Here is a 15,950-nt window from a genome sequence, read left to right as displayed (position 1 = left end):
TTTTTGGTTTATAAAACGTCGTGACGTGCTGTACGTTTATAAGGAAGCCGCTAATGGGAATCGTGGCGCTTGTTGTAATTCTCTGGAAATACCGGAAATTACGTCAGTTCGGTGACAGCCCGTTCTAGGTAAATATTGATGGTACGGTTTTACGTCCATGGTAGGCTGTGACAGGAGGTCTGAATGGGCACAGGAAAGAGGATTATTAGTAATTCGTTGTGTAGACCGCATTCCTATCGGACCTGATGATTGTTTTAGCTATTTTATCCGCGTTTCTGGCCGTATCTGTTAACGCGGAACTGTTTCATTTTGACAGCATCTCTAATGTGTCAACCTATTACTTCAACTACCTCTACTGCCATGTTTGGGAAGGGGAGTGTCAGCCGAACCAGGACGATGCGACCCAACAAGGTAGGGAGCGAGGGTCTGTAAGGCCGTGTGTTAGACTGGGGGCTTTTCTGTCTGACTGCGTAAAAAAAAACACCTTTCCTTCCTGTGCTGTCGGTAGCTTTAGCGCTATCCTGTCATTTTCAGAATTTCCTATCAAACCAAATCATTCATATGTTGTCATTTCGTGCTAATCCAGTGCCTACAGGGAGCGTGTGGTCGTGGCTTTCTCAGGATTATAAGGGAATGGTGACCAACTGGTACTGCAGAATTGGACAATGCTGTGATTCAGGAGACTGCAGAATTACTAACAACATCACAGGTATAATGTTCTCCATCAGCACATCATTAATTAACACCAGAGCTTATAAACCATCACCGTCACTTATATATTCAGTCAAGATCATACCAAGACTTCAATTTTGTGGGGAAAAAAATATATATCAGCGAAAAATTTATACACAATTCTTCAACATAAAAAATAATACACACCTCTCTTCTGACTACTGATATCTTAAGAGGAAACATACTACTATTTATTGCTGCTATAATTCAATTTAAAGTTTAAAAAAGGGCATTGATAACAACTGTTGAAGTGTGTATAAATTCTTTAGCTGACTGTGTATATCTATCTATCTATCTATCTATCTATCTATCTGTCTGTCTGTCTATGTCTCACCCCCCCCCCCTCTCAATATATATACTGTATATATACATATATAGTCAATGGACATTAAAAATCATCCCACTGGTCACCCATGCTAAAAGACAAAAATCAGTTGTAGAACTCACCATTCATCAACCAAAAGCCAACCTGTGGGAGAAAATACTATTAATGCAACCCCGAAATTATTCATAGCCCTGGCAAATTCTGACTTAAAGTTACTTTTATTTAACTTCAAAACATTTAGATATGGTCTTAAAGCTCCTTTGTCTTAGCCACGACTGTCCACAAACCAACAGCAGAGAGCTTCTGTTTTCCACCTGTTGAGTTGATTAAAACTGCTGTTTCCAATGAATCAGGGTAATTAGAATGCTTTAGAACAGCTTGGACTATTTAGAATTGTATAGAACTTTGGATTTTCCCATATAATGTGACAGTTTGAAAAGGGTATGAATAATTTTGGACATTCCACTTTTTGTTCAAATGTAAATAAAAGATGAGTAATATTTTTTTCCACAATGATGCTTTTTGTACATCGTCATAATATCTTCTGGAAGATGTCTGTGTCATTTCTAATAAAAAAAAAAAACTTGCTGGTTGAATAACTTTAAGGCAGAATTTGCCTGGGATATGAATAATTTTGGACTTGATTAGAGATGGATAGATAAATATCCACACGTATACATAGATAGATAGGTGGACAGATATAAGAATGTATACGGATGGATGGATTGAATTGATGAATGGAGATATAATAAAACAATCGGCAATTTTCCTTACTTCTTTAATTAGGTCTAGCACAAGATCTACAGCTAAAACTTCATGGGCAGCACCTGGCTCAGTCGGTGGTCCTGAGGGCCATTCAAGGCTTCATTAATAACCCCGAGTCCAACAAGCCCCTGACTCTGTCCTTCCATGGTTGGTCAGGCACAGGCAAAAACTTTGTGGCCCGGTTGGTGGCAGACAACCTGTATCGTGATGGAGTGAAGAGTGAGTGTGTGCGTTTGTTCATTGCCCCATTCCACTTCCCTCATGCAAGACTGGTGGATGTGTACAAGGTGAGCCATTCTCACAATGCCTTTATGAAAACTTTACCATTTACTGTAAATTAATCTAGCTTCACACAGATTGTGTAAACTGCTTGTATATTAGCAAGTTCTGTTCAACATGAGATAGAGGGCTGTAATTTGTTTGCAGAAGGTATGTAGACTGTCTTGTTCTTTACTGTAGGCCTTCTCTTTTGATTGTGCCTCCTTTTAAGAAAGAATAACCAGGGTGGCATTATATACCCTTGATCAGTAGCTGCAGGTCAGAGTTAGTATTGTCATGCAGCTGATTTTGACAGAAGACAGAAGAAAATCACAGAAAAAACGATGTGCTCTGGATCACTTGAAACACTGACCAAGACAAATGGTTACTGCAGTTTAAGGGGACACTATTTTTTTATGAGGACTATATACATTGTGCCATTTTATTATGCTTCACATGATTTTTATTTTTATTTTTTTGAACCAGTAACTTGATCTATTTTAACAACTGAGTTATTACATTATAAAAACTAATATTCAATTTTGTGCATGTTTTTTTTAGGGCCAGCTGAGGGAGGCTATTAGAGACATGGTCCTCCGTTGCCCCCAGACCCTCTTCATTTTTGATGAGGCTGAGAAATTGCACCCTGGTCTTATTGATGCCATTAAGCCCTATATGGACCACTATGACAATGTGGATGGAGTTAGCTACAGAAGGGCCATATTCCTGTTCCTCAGGTTGGTTTGTCCTCATGCAATATGTTTATATTAGAGTCTCCAGTAGGGAACATTATAGCAAGACTTCAGAAGTGCTGCTACCGCAGCTAATCAAACCCCTAGTTGCAAACTACTATGAACAACTAATTAAAGTTTGCATCCCACAGGATTTTTGGGTAAATAAAATGGAAAGCATACTTTTAACTGCTAAGGTTAATTTTGAGTGATTTCATAAGCAAGTATGGTCCTGTTAATTCTCAATAATTAACAATGCAACAATAATTTAAAAACGTATATATTGGTTTACAGCATATGATAAAGACACTGACATCATTAAGGAGTCTAATTACTACTTTCATTTATTTCACCGAAATAGTTTTAATCTCTTAGAAGGGTTTGATATCATATGATAGTAATATGATAATTATATAATATTATAATATTATATAATGTTTAAGGATACCATTACTCCCTCCAACACTATGTAAACCTCTTTAATGTCTTTCTGTAGTAATATTGGTGGTGCAGTTATTAATGACGTAGCGCTGGATTTTTGGCATTCGGGGCAGAACCGGGAGGATATTGGAATGGAAGATCTGGAACATCGACTGCGAGCAGAATCTATGGAAGCTGAAGGCAAGTTTTCACAACAAATGGAGAACTATACATCTGATTTATATTATTGATTACTTGATGCATCGATATATTTAATAATGGTCCATATAAAAATATCAAAAATAGTTGTCTGTCAGCCTCAACTGAACAGATAAATTATTAATTACCTGATTGCTGATTTTTCTCTCTCTCTCTCTCTAGGAGGTTTTGCCCAGAGTGAGCTCATGTCAGGGCACCTGATTGACTTCTTTGTGCCATTCTTGCCTCTTGAATATCGTCATGTTAAACTGTGTGCTCGGGATGCCTTTGTTATCCGTGGCGTGGAGCCTAACGAGGCAACTTTAGATGAGGTGGCTAAAGCCATGCTGTATGTACCCAAAGAAGAGAAACTCTTTTCTGCACAGGGTTGCAAATCCATCCCACAACGAATCAACTTCTTTTTACATTAATAGAATAATACAATTTCCCTAAGCTCACAACATGTTATGGCATACATAACAGCAAAGCTAAAATGAGACTGTTACCAGTTTTTTACATGCCACTTCATAGTCTGTATAGGTGTCCTATACCGAAGACATCCTTTCCTTCCTACATTCAGAAGACATGCAGGCAGGTGGATTGGCTATGCTAAATTGCTTATAGATAAGTACTACTGGTGTCTCATGCATACCATATCTGCCCCCCCCGCCCAGTGTTTCTAGGATAGGTTTCAGATGCACTGTGAGGATAAAGCATTTACTAAAGATGAATTTTTTAATGAACATGCGACATGAGGTTATTTCAAAACCAGAGATTATTTCAGAGAGAGTTAGACAAAGGATATCTGTTACTTGACACACCAGCCACACCAGTTTTTTTTTTTTTTCATATACATTAGTCTAATAGAGCAATCCACTGGACAGTGCAGTATAGTTAATAATCTTAACTTTTTGTACACGGTGCTTATTCCCCTTGAGTAGTAGTAACCATGGGAGTAGGACAAGTTATTTGAAGATTGTAGAATTAATAATATCAATTGGAGAATACTGGAAGTGCATACAGTAAACCCTAAAACTATAGTAAACATTTTGGTACACTAGATTCCAGGGACATTTACAACATATTCATATGAATGTAATCAGAACATGGTCAATTGGCAATAATTAGGGTAAGTGATTTGGTAAAACTGCTAACTCTATCAGGGTTTTTTTTCTTGTAGTATTAGTAGGTGTAATATTCAAATTGCCATAACAACAATATAAAAATTATGCAAAAAGTATAATAAATTAAATACCAGTTGATTTAACCTGGTGGTAATGTACTGTAACTTACTAGATTCCAACCGCTGTTAAACAACAAAGAATAATAAGAAGTTGATTTAACCTTCTGAGACCCTGTTAATGTACCTTTTAATTTCTCCTCACTGTCTGTTCATTAACTCCTGATAACTATGTACTCAATCAATGTCTTCAAACAAAGAATTTTATCAAAAGAGTAATATCCAACAGTTCTCATATGAGGATCTTACAGGGTTATACACACAATGTAGTTGGGAGAAAACGTGATGTCCTCATATGAGGACAGTGGGGTCTGAAAATGTTAGTTATGCAAGTTTAAATGTCAGCATTATTCAGGCATTAATGTTGGGCATTACTGGGACTTATACCACTAATGCCATTGTGTCTGATTATGGACACTAGACAATGGATCAGGCATAAACTTGTAGATTGTAGGGTGGTTATTTATTCATCTGTTTTTTTTCCTTAAAATTTAATTTCATGTACACCTTTTTTCACTTCCGGTAAAGTCCATTCTTTAACCCCAGCTTCCATGAAACACTACTGCAAAGGCTTTTAAAACATTTGTCTTATGTTAACTGCACTTCTGTTAAAAAATCACTGAAAATGTTCTTCGTTGTTGCCTTTTGAGCCAGATTTATGACTGTAAGCCCCTGTTACCAGAAATGGTGATAGGAAAATAGGTCCTCAGAACTAAACCCAAATGATTTTTTTAAATATAATTTCTATTTTTTATTTCTGTTTGGCACCTGATACCTACTAAACTTGTTTAATTACTTTAAACAATAAGAAGTCTGCCAAAAGAGTAATACCCACTGATTCTCATATGAGGATCTTGCAATGATTTAAACACAATGTAGTTGGGATAAAAGGTCATGTCCTTATGTGGGGACAGTGGGGGATCATGAGGTTATGTAATCGGCAGTGCAGAGAAATGGGTTCATGTTTGCTTGATTCCATGAAATTTACTTTTGAATGACTCTAAACAAACATTCCAACTGATGTGAATTTTACAAATATTGATTTCTGGGATTCAAGTGATTTTTTTTTTTCCTAGCATGTGTTTTTAAATGAGTGACAAGTCACCTATGTGGCACACTTTGTATCATAACAAACAAATTCAATAAGGCACTTATGTATTGTACACTTGCTGGGAAATGGGGAAAAAAAATTCTGATTGCATAATCCTTTTCATGTCAAGCTTTCCAATGGAAAAGGAGCATAAATGTATACATCAAGTGTGCCATTTCTTTTTTTTTTGTATTTGTTTTATAATTATTAAATGTACATGTGCTGTTTATCATATCATTTAAGGTTTTTGTTGCTTTATATGGATATAGGATTTTAAGGATCAGGAGTCATGAATGCAAAGGGAAGCAGCTGAAATGGTATGAAAGACCTTAATTTCTCTAAAATAACTGTTAACTAATAACTGTTGTTTCTATTACAACAAAAGTCTATTTTTCTAGAGAAAATCCGAAACTGTGACAGCAATAAGAACAATGCATAGTGTGGGGTTGGTGTGTACCTCGTAGTCCTCTAACCTCAAAATTGCTTTTCTATACCGTATGGAATTGCACGTTAGTGTTTACAGTATCTTTACTGGGGTTAACAGAAATATGCTGAAGTGAAATTATTTAATTTAAAAGTTCTAGATACATAAAAAAAGTACATCATCATGTATAGTCATTTTGATTGGCAGGAAGCTACATTGTATAAAAACTACATTTTCATGTTATTTAGCTATAACAATAGGCAATTAATGCTTTATATTGAAGGAATTCTAAACTCTCATCATGTCTATTTTGAACACTTTATAGCATTGTATGTATGTGTGATTAACCCTAGACTTTTGCATCTGTAACATTTTCATTACCAAGTAACCAGCTAAAAGATTTAGGCTTTTTGTGATTTAATTAAATTTAAATTTTAGCTGTTACAATAAAATGTTCTTTGACTGGAACCAATTCCTTTTTATTTTAACTGACTTAAGAAAAACAGTTGCATTTTCACATACAGTACCAGTGAAAGGTTTGCACACACCTTCTAATTCCATGTTTTTTCCTAATGCAATAATCTTGTTGATATGTCTGCTATGTCTGTCCACACATACTGTATGTCTTCTACTTATGCTCTGTAAAGCCTTCATAAAGGCTCTAATCTGAGCTGCATTTAAGGCTGGTAACATTAAATTAACTTCTCATTTGCAGCGGAGGTAAACTTTGGTCTTGGACTTTTTTGGGAAGGTCTTCTTGAGAGCCAGTTTGATCATGGTGCTTGATGGGTTTTGCAAATGCACTCGACAATACTGTTCTTGCTAGAACTTTTCCAGAACAGTTGAACTTTGTGTCTTAAAATAACAACTGACTCTTCTTGTTGTTGTTATTTAATTATGTAATGCCATATGTGTTATTTCATAGTTTTGAAATCTCCAGTGTTCCTTCAGAATGTAGAAAATAAATTACTTCACAAAAAGAAAAACATTAAATTAGAAGGTGTGTCCAAACTTTTGACTGGTTCTAACATATTAATAGTGATAGAACACAGACTATATATTCATTCATCCAGCTTCTGTATCGCTTATTCTGGGTCACGGGGACCTGGAGCCTCCCCCACTGGACGAAGTGCGATGCCAATCGATTGCAGGGTGCCCACAAACACACACACACATATCTTTGGACTGCGGGAGGAAACCCACCAAGCACTGATGAAATAGGCAAAGTCCACGGACACAGACCCGAGCTGGGAATTGACCCCACAGTGCTGACCAGACTATACAGACTATATAATGTTGAATTTTTTTTTCATTAGGATGAAAAACAGGGTTTTGGGTAACGCTTTATACCATTAGTGTATGAAATACTATGAAGAAGACAAAGTTCTTATTCTGGTCATCTTTACAGTAGTTAGGACTGCAAGCGTTTGATTTTTTTATTTGAAAATATTTAGTAGTAAGTTTTTTGATTGTCTATTAACCACAATAATGATAGTAAATATTTAAAAGAATATGTTACAAAGGAAAAGATCAGCATGAAACAACTCATACAAGAACTACAGGACTAAACAAACAATGCCGATAGGAAAGAATCTTTACCAAAGTTACAGAAAACCGCAAGCTTTTGTGATTTCCTTTCTCCGTCTCAAAATCTTCATCTCAGGTCTTTGGACTGCTTGTTAACTGCGTAGTTACACGGAATTGGCCGACGCTAGCCGTTTATCATTTTCCCTAATAATTGTATTGGTCGAAATCTTAAAGCCCGCCTCTTAGTGCTTTGGTCCAATGAGGACAGGCCATCTGTTCTGAGCCAAGAGGAGAGCCTGGCAACGCAAAGAAGTGCTGATTGATTTAGAAAAGCACGCTGTTGTGATATCGCCGGTATTAATACCTACTTGGGTGGCGTTATAACGGGGTCTGGGCTCGTTCTCTTTTCGCGTAGTAGTCTGTTGAGAGGTTTTAACAACGCAAAATGACAACGTTCTGGTTGCTTCTCTTAAGCGTATCAATCGCCTTAGTAACTGCAGAACCGTCCGTTTATTTCAGAGAGCAGTTTGAAGACGGGGGTAATGTGCTCGTTTTTTATATTTACACCACTATAAACTGTCCATATACCTTACATAAGCTGATGTACGTGTTTATGTCTTTTAAAGAATGTATCTTAAGTTAAACGTCGTGTCTGTAGTAATAATATAAGTCACTGCACTCCCGTTGCTATGCTACCGACAATTCTCTTAGCCGTTAATAACAGTAATGTCTTCCACCGGGGTGTTCGGTGTGTTGTCTCACTCCTGTGTAAACATGCAGTCTGAAACAATAAACGTAAGATCTGCATTAAAGTTGCATATTGTGTTGGAAAGCGCATCCCTCAGGGCGTCACACTTGCTTGCATTAGGTAACCACGCTGATGATGCTTTTCACTGAGTAAACCTTTTGCTTTTACTTTCTGCCTGTGTAGATGCTTGGAAAAGCCGATGGCTGGAATCCACCCACAAATCCGACTATGGCAAGTTTGTGCTGTCAGCCGGCAAATTTTATGGAGATGCAGAGAAAGACAAGGGTGAGTTGTTTCCTCTTAAGTGCTGAAATCCTCATGCATGCATCCATGCCTAAATGCAGATTTTTATCAAATATCTAAATTCTTCATCTTGAATCAATTAAAAATGCACAAATTCTTAAAAACTGATTGATTCCATGATTAGGGTGTAAATATTCATGTCAAAGTAAAATACAGTTGTGTTCAGTTTAAGACAGAAATTAACTGTTTTATCTCAATACCTCAGAATACTTATTTTACCTTTTTTTTTTTGACCTACCAATAAATCAGATTATGAGAATGGTGATCTATTGACCTACATCTCCTGCTTAGAAGCTTAAATAAAATGGTTGAAATTTTTTTTTTTTTTACACGCAACACCTGGTAGGAATATCCACAGAAATGATATAAAACATACTTGCATGTTCAGATCTTATTTCACATCTCGTCTCATGAGTCTGATCTGTTGCAAAGTACCCAAAAGTACACAAGGAGTAAATTGTTTAATGACAGTCTGTTTGCATATTCCAGATAAATAACTAAAACTGCTAACAAAATGTAAAGCACTTATTTACCAAAACAGTATTTGTTTGGCATAAAACAGACCATTATAGTTGTATTTTTCTTAAAAAGAATCTCTAAAATACTTCTGAACATTCTACATTTTTTTAATTCTGTACAGGTAAATGTGTTTGGGAACACATTTCATGTTAAACAGGAAGTTGCATAAGTCCTAATTTTATAAAAATCATGGTAAGAAGAAAGTCGTTTTCTTCCTTTGCTCCTTCATTTTAATTGTATTTGAATATTGAAAGATGCAGTCAATATTGACATGGCAGTTAAAAATTACAAATTGGTTAGGCAAATTATTATTTGATAATAAATTAATAATTTAAGAAAATTAACCCAATTACTTCATACAAACATTTATTACTTAGAAAAGAAAAATGCAGATATTGTCATCAGAGAAATCTTGTGAAAAATCAGATTGTTGCCAGAAATGTGCTAGCATTTTTTTCCATTGTGAGATGTAAGCTCTCTTATATTCAGTATTGATTTGAGGTTTTTGTTTAAGCATTTCAAGAGTTAAAGGACAGTGTATACACAACCCCCACTCTTCTCCTTCTGCTCAAAGGTTGTAAGGCTTTTTTTTTTTTGGTTTATTACAAGTACATATGTTGCCTAGTTAAACAATTTAAAACAACAAACCGAAACTTTAAAGCAGAATGACATTATAGGACATAGGTTGTAGGACTAAAATGTTAATGGTTCACAACTATATAAACTATTTAGCCTTAAGTTGTATTCCCCCATATTATGTACATTGTGTTTTTCCAAGTGTGGAAAGTCTAAAGCAAGGAATCGGGTTGTATTCTGTATGTAAGAATAGAATTTGAGACTTGGATGGTAGTGCAAGTCTATTCTAGTGCTGAGCTAGATTTTATTGTCTTGTTGCACACAGGCCTTCAAACCAGCCAGGATGCTCACTTCTATGCCATCTCATCTCGGTTTGAGGACTTCAGCAATAAGGACCAGCCACTGGTCTTGCAGTTCACAGTGAAACATGAGCAAGGAATAGATTGTGGAGGAGGCTACATTAAACTTTTCCCATCAAGCCTAAAGCAAGAGGAAATGCATGGAGATTCCACATACAATATAATGTTTGGTGAGAGAGCTAACTTTTTTCATAACTTTGTATTTGATTCCTTATAATATCAAATTATTGAGGATATTTATTGAAGATATGTTCTGTTTAAGGTCCTGATATCTGTGGCCCTGGCACTAAAAAGGTTCATGTCATCTTCAATTATAAGGGCAAGAATCACTTAATCAACAAAGACATCAGGTGCAAGGTACAGTCAGTTCTACATGTAATTCCCAAAATGCTTATTCTTAGATTTATTAATTTTTTTTATCATTTATTATCTCTAATAAAAATGTCCGTTCTAATGATATGATCTTGATACCTAGGATGATGAATTCTCCCACCTGTACACGCTCATCGTTAATCCAGACAACACGTATGAGGTGAAGATCGACAATAAGAAGGTGGAGTCTGGATCTCTTGAGGATGACTGGGACTTTTTGCCACCAAAGAAGATCAAGGATCCAGATGCAAAGAAGCCTGAGGACTGGGATGAGCGAGAGAAGATCGATGACCCTGACGATAAAAAGCCAGAGGTATGAGCTGGTTAAAAATAAAGTGTAAAGTTAGAATTTAGACACATAAAAACCCTTAATGTTTCTATTCATTTATTTAAATTCCCCTTAAAGAAACAGTCAAAATATGATACCTATTATTATTGTGTATTATTTACCCTATCGAAGGCTGATGGAAGCGGATCGAAGGCTGATCCCTTTAATGTACTATAGAAGCAAATTTGTTAACATGCTTCAAAAGCCACATTTTCCATTTTAACAGCAACTTTAACTACACACCTTTGTCACATTTCCGACATAACCATTAGTGAATCAGTAATGACTAAGCGACTGGACATTTTATCAGTATTAGCTGATGGTTTAATGAATATTTGCAAAGGGTTTAAATGTTAAGCAGTATTAATATGTACAAAATAGTCTGAATCAGAATTTTCCCCGAATTCCATCAAGATTAGGATTTCCTGTATTTGTGATGTTTAGTAGATTAACATTAGTGAGGTTGAAATACTACCACTTTTTTACAAGTTGTGAAGCAGTGCTGATTGGTTCATCTTGGTTTAATATATACATTACCAGTCAAAGGTTTGGAAACATCATCTGGGATTTTATATGACATAAGGCATTACACATATACCGGTTACTGATCCTTGCGGGTATTTTTGTTTGGCAGAACTGGGACAAACCTGAGACCATCCCTGATCCTGATGCTAAAAAGCCTGATGACTGGGATGAAGAGATGGATGGAGAATGGGAGCCTCCCATGGTTACCAACCCTGAGTACAAGGTACATAAATCTTCCCATTATTATTTAAAATACATTGCACAGATATTTAAATATAAAACATAAGAGGGGACATGTAGCATCCTCTGTCCAACTCTGGTGGATGCCCTAGTATAAAAGTTCTTGGTGCATAAATTTTCCATTATTTGTAATTGCTGCCTTTAGCTTTGTCTCACTAATTGTAACGTTACATAGTTAGCATATGTACTTAAAAACTTAGCATAGAATAGCGATTATTTGCACATGTTTCATAAAACAGGTTTCCACTTTTCTTAGGGTGAGTGGAAGCCAAAGCAAATCGACAATCCTGCCTACAAAGGTAAATGGGTGCACCCTGAAATTGACAACCCTGAATACACTGCTGATTCTGAGATCTACAAATACAGCAGCATTGGAGTGATTGGATTGGACTTGTGGCAGGTATGAGTTGTGTTATTTTTTTATGACAGTTTATTTAAAGCTTAATTAAGATGGATAAGGGTTTGTTAGTCTACTTTTGTATAAGAGGAGCTTTTTTTTTTTTTTTACATTTACTAACCTACAATTCTTTACACTTTTGGAACAGGTAAAGTCTGGAACAATTTTCGACAACTTTTTCATTACAAATGACCCAAAACTGGCTGAGGAGGTTGGCAATGAAACTTGGGGTGCAACAAAGGTAAATTCATTAAAGGGTCCAACAATTTAAACTTGAAACAAAATTTAAAAAGCTACTATAGAATTTATGCATATACCATCAGAGCGGCTGTTCATCATGGTCCTGTCCACTTATGCACGGCAAAAGGGACCTTATTTGCTGAATACTAGTGCCAAAACCCACATTTAAAACCAATCATGGTTTCAATAAGAAAAACACATTTGATAACATTATTTCATCTTAAAGAAGAAAAACACTAGCTTCTGACATAAGGCTGCATCCCAAATCCCTGTCTAACCCCTGAACAAGGGGACTAACTGTTTCACCCAAATGAGGATGGATTCCCTGTTGAGTCTGGTTTCCCTCAAGGTTTCTTCCTATTACCATCTCAGGGAGTTTTTCCTTGCCACTGTCGCCCTCGGCTTGCACACCAGGGACTATCTGACCATTTTGATTCATACACATTCACATTCCATACAAACTTAAATAATTATTTTGATTGTGTAAAGCTGCTTTGCGACAATAACAATTCTTAAAAGCGCTATACAAATTTAATTTAATTGAACTTACTGGTGGTGTCATAAGGGATTCAACACCCTTCATAGTGCACTAACTTTCCATTTTTATGCTATTTGAGATTTAACCATGAAAATAATCAGCAGAACAGAAGCTATCAATTGCTATGGTTGTCTTTTATCTGTGTGACAAAGCATCAGATATCCCAGTAGGTAATCTGCCTAATGTCTGTACTTCTGATACTTGATAAGTGTTTGCAAAAAGTCTTTTTGCTAGCAACACTTATTTTACTTTTACTATATTTATTGAAGCAATTTTATGTGTGTTCTATTAGTTGATTATAGTTTTTTTTTGTTGTGTTCACCTACTGTAGCTGTTATTTAGATTTCAGATTTAGCTGGCAATATGTTAACACAGTAAAAGTCAGCCAATGATCTTTTAGTTGTATTTAAAGAATTGATGATCACATTCTTTACGTACATGATTATAGTAAATTACATCTATGTAGTGTATTTAATGTTGTTAATGTTTAATTAATTCATTAATGTTACAATTTTTATAGGAGTGATAAATTTTAAATTTGCTGTGGCCATGAGAAATTTGCTGTGGCCAATGTACTGTTTTAAGTGCAAGCTAAAGCAACAGACATTGCACTGAAGGCCAAACATGGACATCCTCTGAATAACTAATATTTATTCCTCTAATATTCTCATTATTTTTAAATGTGTTATATATTTCGGCATCATTGCTTAACATAGTTAACTGAATATTAAGGTGTCTTAGTGTTTTTTTTTTTTATTATTATTATTATTGTTTGAGTTAATGCTTATCTTTTTTGTGACAGGATGCTGAAAAAAAGATGAAGGATAGACAAGAGGAAGAAGAGAGAAAGAAACGTGAGGAAGACGACAAAAAAATAAGTGAAGAAGCCAAGGATGAAGCAGATGAAGAAGAAAAAGATGAAGAAGAAGATGAGGAGGAGGAAGAGGAGGAGGAGGAGGGGGAGGATGAAGAAGATGAGGAGGAGGAAGGAACAGACTCTCAACTTAAGGATGAGTTGTAGACTTGAAACGAAACTCCTGTCATGTCTCCTATTGTCAGTGGGGGAATAAAGCAGGGGCCTGGACTGCAGTGGACATTCCTTTGTTTCTCAGCTAAGACAGGTCACATGTTCAGTTTTGGTGCTGAATACATATTAATAATTAAACCATTCTTCATTAAGCTTCTTCCACGTAGCAAAGTGGTTATCAGAGAAACTGCTATAAGTGGATTGCCTACCTTTTGTGATGAATGCAGTGAACATGATGGTTTTGTGGAATTATGCAACATAGTTAAGAAAGGTGGGAAAAAAGTGATGGTAGACAAATTCTCTATGAACCACAGCTGTTCAACTGAACTCACTATTTCATTCTCATTCATTTCTGCTAATGTACAGTATTATGTCAACATTTAAGAGGCTGGTATTTCTACAGGTTGCAGTTCATTTTCCATCTATTCCATCCTGTGTAATATGCTTGAACTATGTATGTTGTGTGTAAGAAGGAGAAAATCCATGTATGTTTTTAGTTTGTTTTTGTTTGATTCCAGATCTAACCTCAAGGAAAAGATAAAATTGTATTGTTGATATTTGACATGGCCCCATGTCCCTTGCACATGTGTCAGTTTTTGTTCTTATAAAGAAGCTTAATAACTGATGTAAAAAAAATGCAGTGCTGTTCCACAGACAAGATGGAAATACTGCTAAAGCTGATTTTATAGGTTAAAAAGATTATGTAAAACAGCTGTGGTTTAATATGACTCCTGGTATAACATCTTAATCCTATAAGAAAATTTAAAATGCACTTAACCATTGCAAACAGTACTGCAAATAAGGCCAGCAACAATTTATACTCATTTACATGTAGTGGATTAGATAATTTATGATTGGTCTTTTAATGTTGCTTATTTAGATTTGCGCTTTATATTTGCACTTGAAGAGTTTAAAGTGCTATCTTGTTCAGGAAGTTTAAAACCACCACTTTAACACTACAAATTATGTGTCAATTATCTCGTATCACTTTAACATCAACTTCCTCTTCATTACTCAGTCAGCGCTGAAAGGACTAGCTGTTTCCAGAGTGCTGTATCAAAGCATATTCATGGAAAATTGATTGGAAGGGAAAGGTGTGGAAGGAAATCAAGCCACTTCTGAACCAGAGACAACATCAGAAGCATATTACCTGGGCTAAAAGGAGAAAAGTAACTGGACTGTTGATCAGTGGTCTAAAGTTCTCAGAATACAAGTAGCTTAATGTCCAAATGCCTAAATGTAAATGTCTAGTGTAAAGTTTCCACAGTCTATGACAATTTGGAGTGCCATGTCATCTGCTTGTGTTGGTCCACTGTGGGTTTTTTTTCAAGTCCAAAGCCACTGCAGCTGTCGTTCTGGTCATGCTTCTGTCTGCGGACATGGTTTATAAAGATGCCAATTTACGTTTCCAGTAGGACTTGAACCTGCCCACAGTGCCACAGCTACAAATTAACTTTTGCAGGATAGAAACTAAATGAATGCATTTTATCACATGTAATAACAAGCAAAAAGTCATGCCAACTACACTACACTAGGAAAAATAAAATGGCTGTTTGTGGGTTCCTTTGTAGGTAGGGGTTGTCTTTAGAGTGCTACTGTACTTAAAGCTTTTAAGAGTTGACTCGGGGAATTAATGGAAGAACCCTTTAGGGTTGAAGGTTTAACTCTACGCATGGTTCATCCACTTAGTCTTCTATTTAACCAGCAGGGGTCTCCATGCTTTCTTATCGTCACTAATTAAAAATGGGAAAAGGTCACCTATTAGATTAAATCTGTGTCTGGGAAACAGATTTTGCATTTAGGGTTTTGAATCCAAATTCTGACTTAGTGGTCTGGATTAAATTAATTAACTTTTCGAATGTATTTAATTATTCAAAGTTACCTGTAACAAATTTTTCATAATTTTTCCAGTTAAAAATGGGAATTAATGTCAGGGTTAGGGTATATACAATCATGAATAAATGCATTATCTTATATGTCTTTGTAATAAAGGTGCAACGTTTTACCAGTGTTCTGGTTGAACATCTTTTTTTCCAGTATACCAGTATCCTGGTACTGGTGGTGATCT

At 35.8% G+C, this 15,950-nt stretch overlaps 2 protein-coding genes across 2 annotated transcripts; both read left to right on the top strand.

Moving 5' to 3' along the window:
* The first annotated feature begins 124 nt into the window (after positions 1–124).
* On the top strand, positions 125–4,096 carry tor3a (torsin family 3, member A). Its single transcript, XM_053504980.1, has 6 exons — positions 125–411; positions 587–709; positions 1,844–2,109; positions 2,642–2,817; positions 3,308–3,432; positions 3,613–4,096. Exons 1-6 carry the CDS (start codon positions 246–248, stop codon positions 3,858–3,860), a joined length of 1,104 nt encoding a protein of 367 aa, XP_053360955.1. The 5' UTR covers positions 125–245; the 3' UTR covers positions 3,861–4,096.
* A 3,888-nt stretch (positions 4,097–7,984) lies between these two features.
* Positions 7,985–14,454, top strand: calr (calreticulin). Its single transcript, XM_053504693.1, has 9 exons — positions 7,985–8,249; positions 8,642–8,743; positions 10,182–10,385; positions 10,478–10,572; positions 10,691–10,900; positions 11,550–11,663; positions 11,937–12,080; positions 12,226–12,318; positions 13,658–14,454. Exons 1-9 carry the CDS (start codon positions 8,156–8,158, stop codon positions 13,874–13,876), a joined length of 1,275 nt encoding a protein of 424 aa, XP_053360668.1. The 5' UTR covers positions 7,985–8,155; the 3' UTR covers positions 13,877–14,454.
* Positions 14,455–15,950: the final 1,496 nt, after the last annotated feature.

This window comes from Clarias gariepinus, chromosome 9 (genome assembly GCF_024256425.1).
Source record: "Clarias gariepinus isolate MV-2021 ecotype Netherlands chromosome 9, CGAR_prim_01v2, whole genome shotgun sequence".
Classification (NCBI taxonomy): Eukaryota; Metazoa; Chordata; class Actinopteri; order Siluriformes; family Clariidae; genus Clarias; species Clarias gariepinus.
Note: the sequence above shows the minus strand (reverse complement) of the source record. Positions and strands in the feature narration are given on the sequence as shown.

Excerpts from the sequence above, each read along its gene's own strand:
- tor3a (XM_053504980.1), top strand. The coding sequence starts at position 246 with ATGATTGTTTTAGCTATTTTATCCGCGTTTCTGGCCGTATCTGTTAAC. Across the intron at positions 710-1,843 it reads AATTACTAACAACATCACAG|GTCTAGCACAAGATCTACAG; the intron begins GTATAATGTTCT and ends TTCTTTAATTAG. Across the intron at positions 3,433-3,612 it reads AGAATCTATGGAAGCTGAAG|GAGGTTTTGCCCAGAGTGAG; the intron begins GCAAGTTTTCAC and ends CTCTCTCTCTAG.
- calr (XM_053504693.1), top strand. The coding sequence starts at position 8,156 with ATGACAACGTTCTGGTTGCTTCTCTTAAGCGTATCAATCGCCTTAGTA. Across the intron at positions 10,901-11,549 it reads CTGACGATAAAAAGCCAGAG|AACTGGGACAAACCTGAGAC; the intron begins GTATGAGCTGGT and ends TTTGTTTGGCAG. Across the intron at positions 12,081-12,225 it reads TTGGATTGGACTTGTGGCAG|GTAAAGTCTGGAACAATTTT; the intron begins GTATGAGTTGTG and ends CTTTTGGAACAG.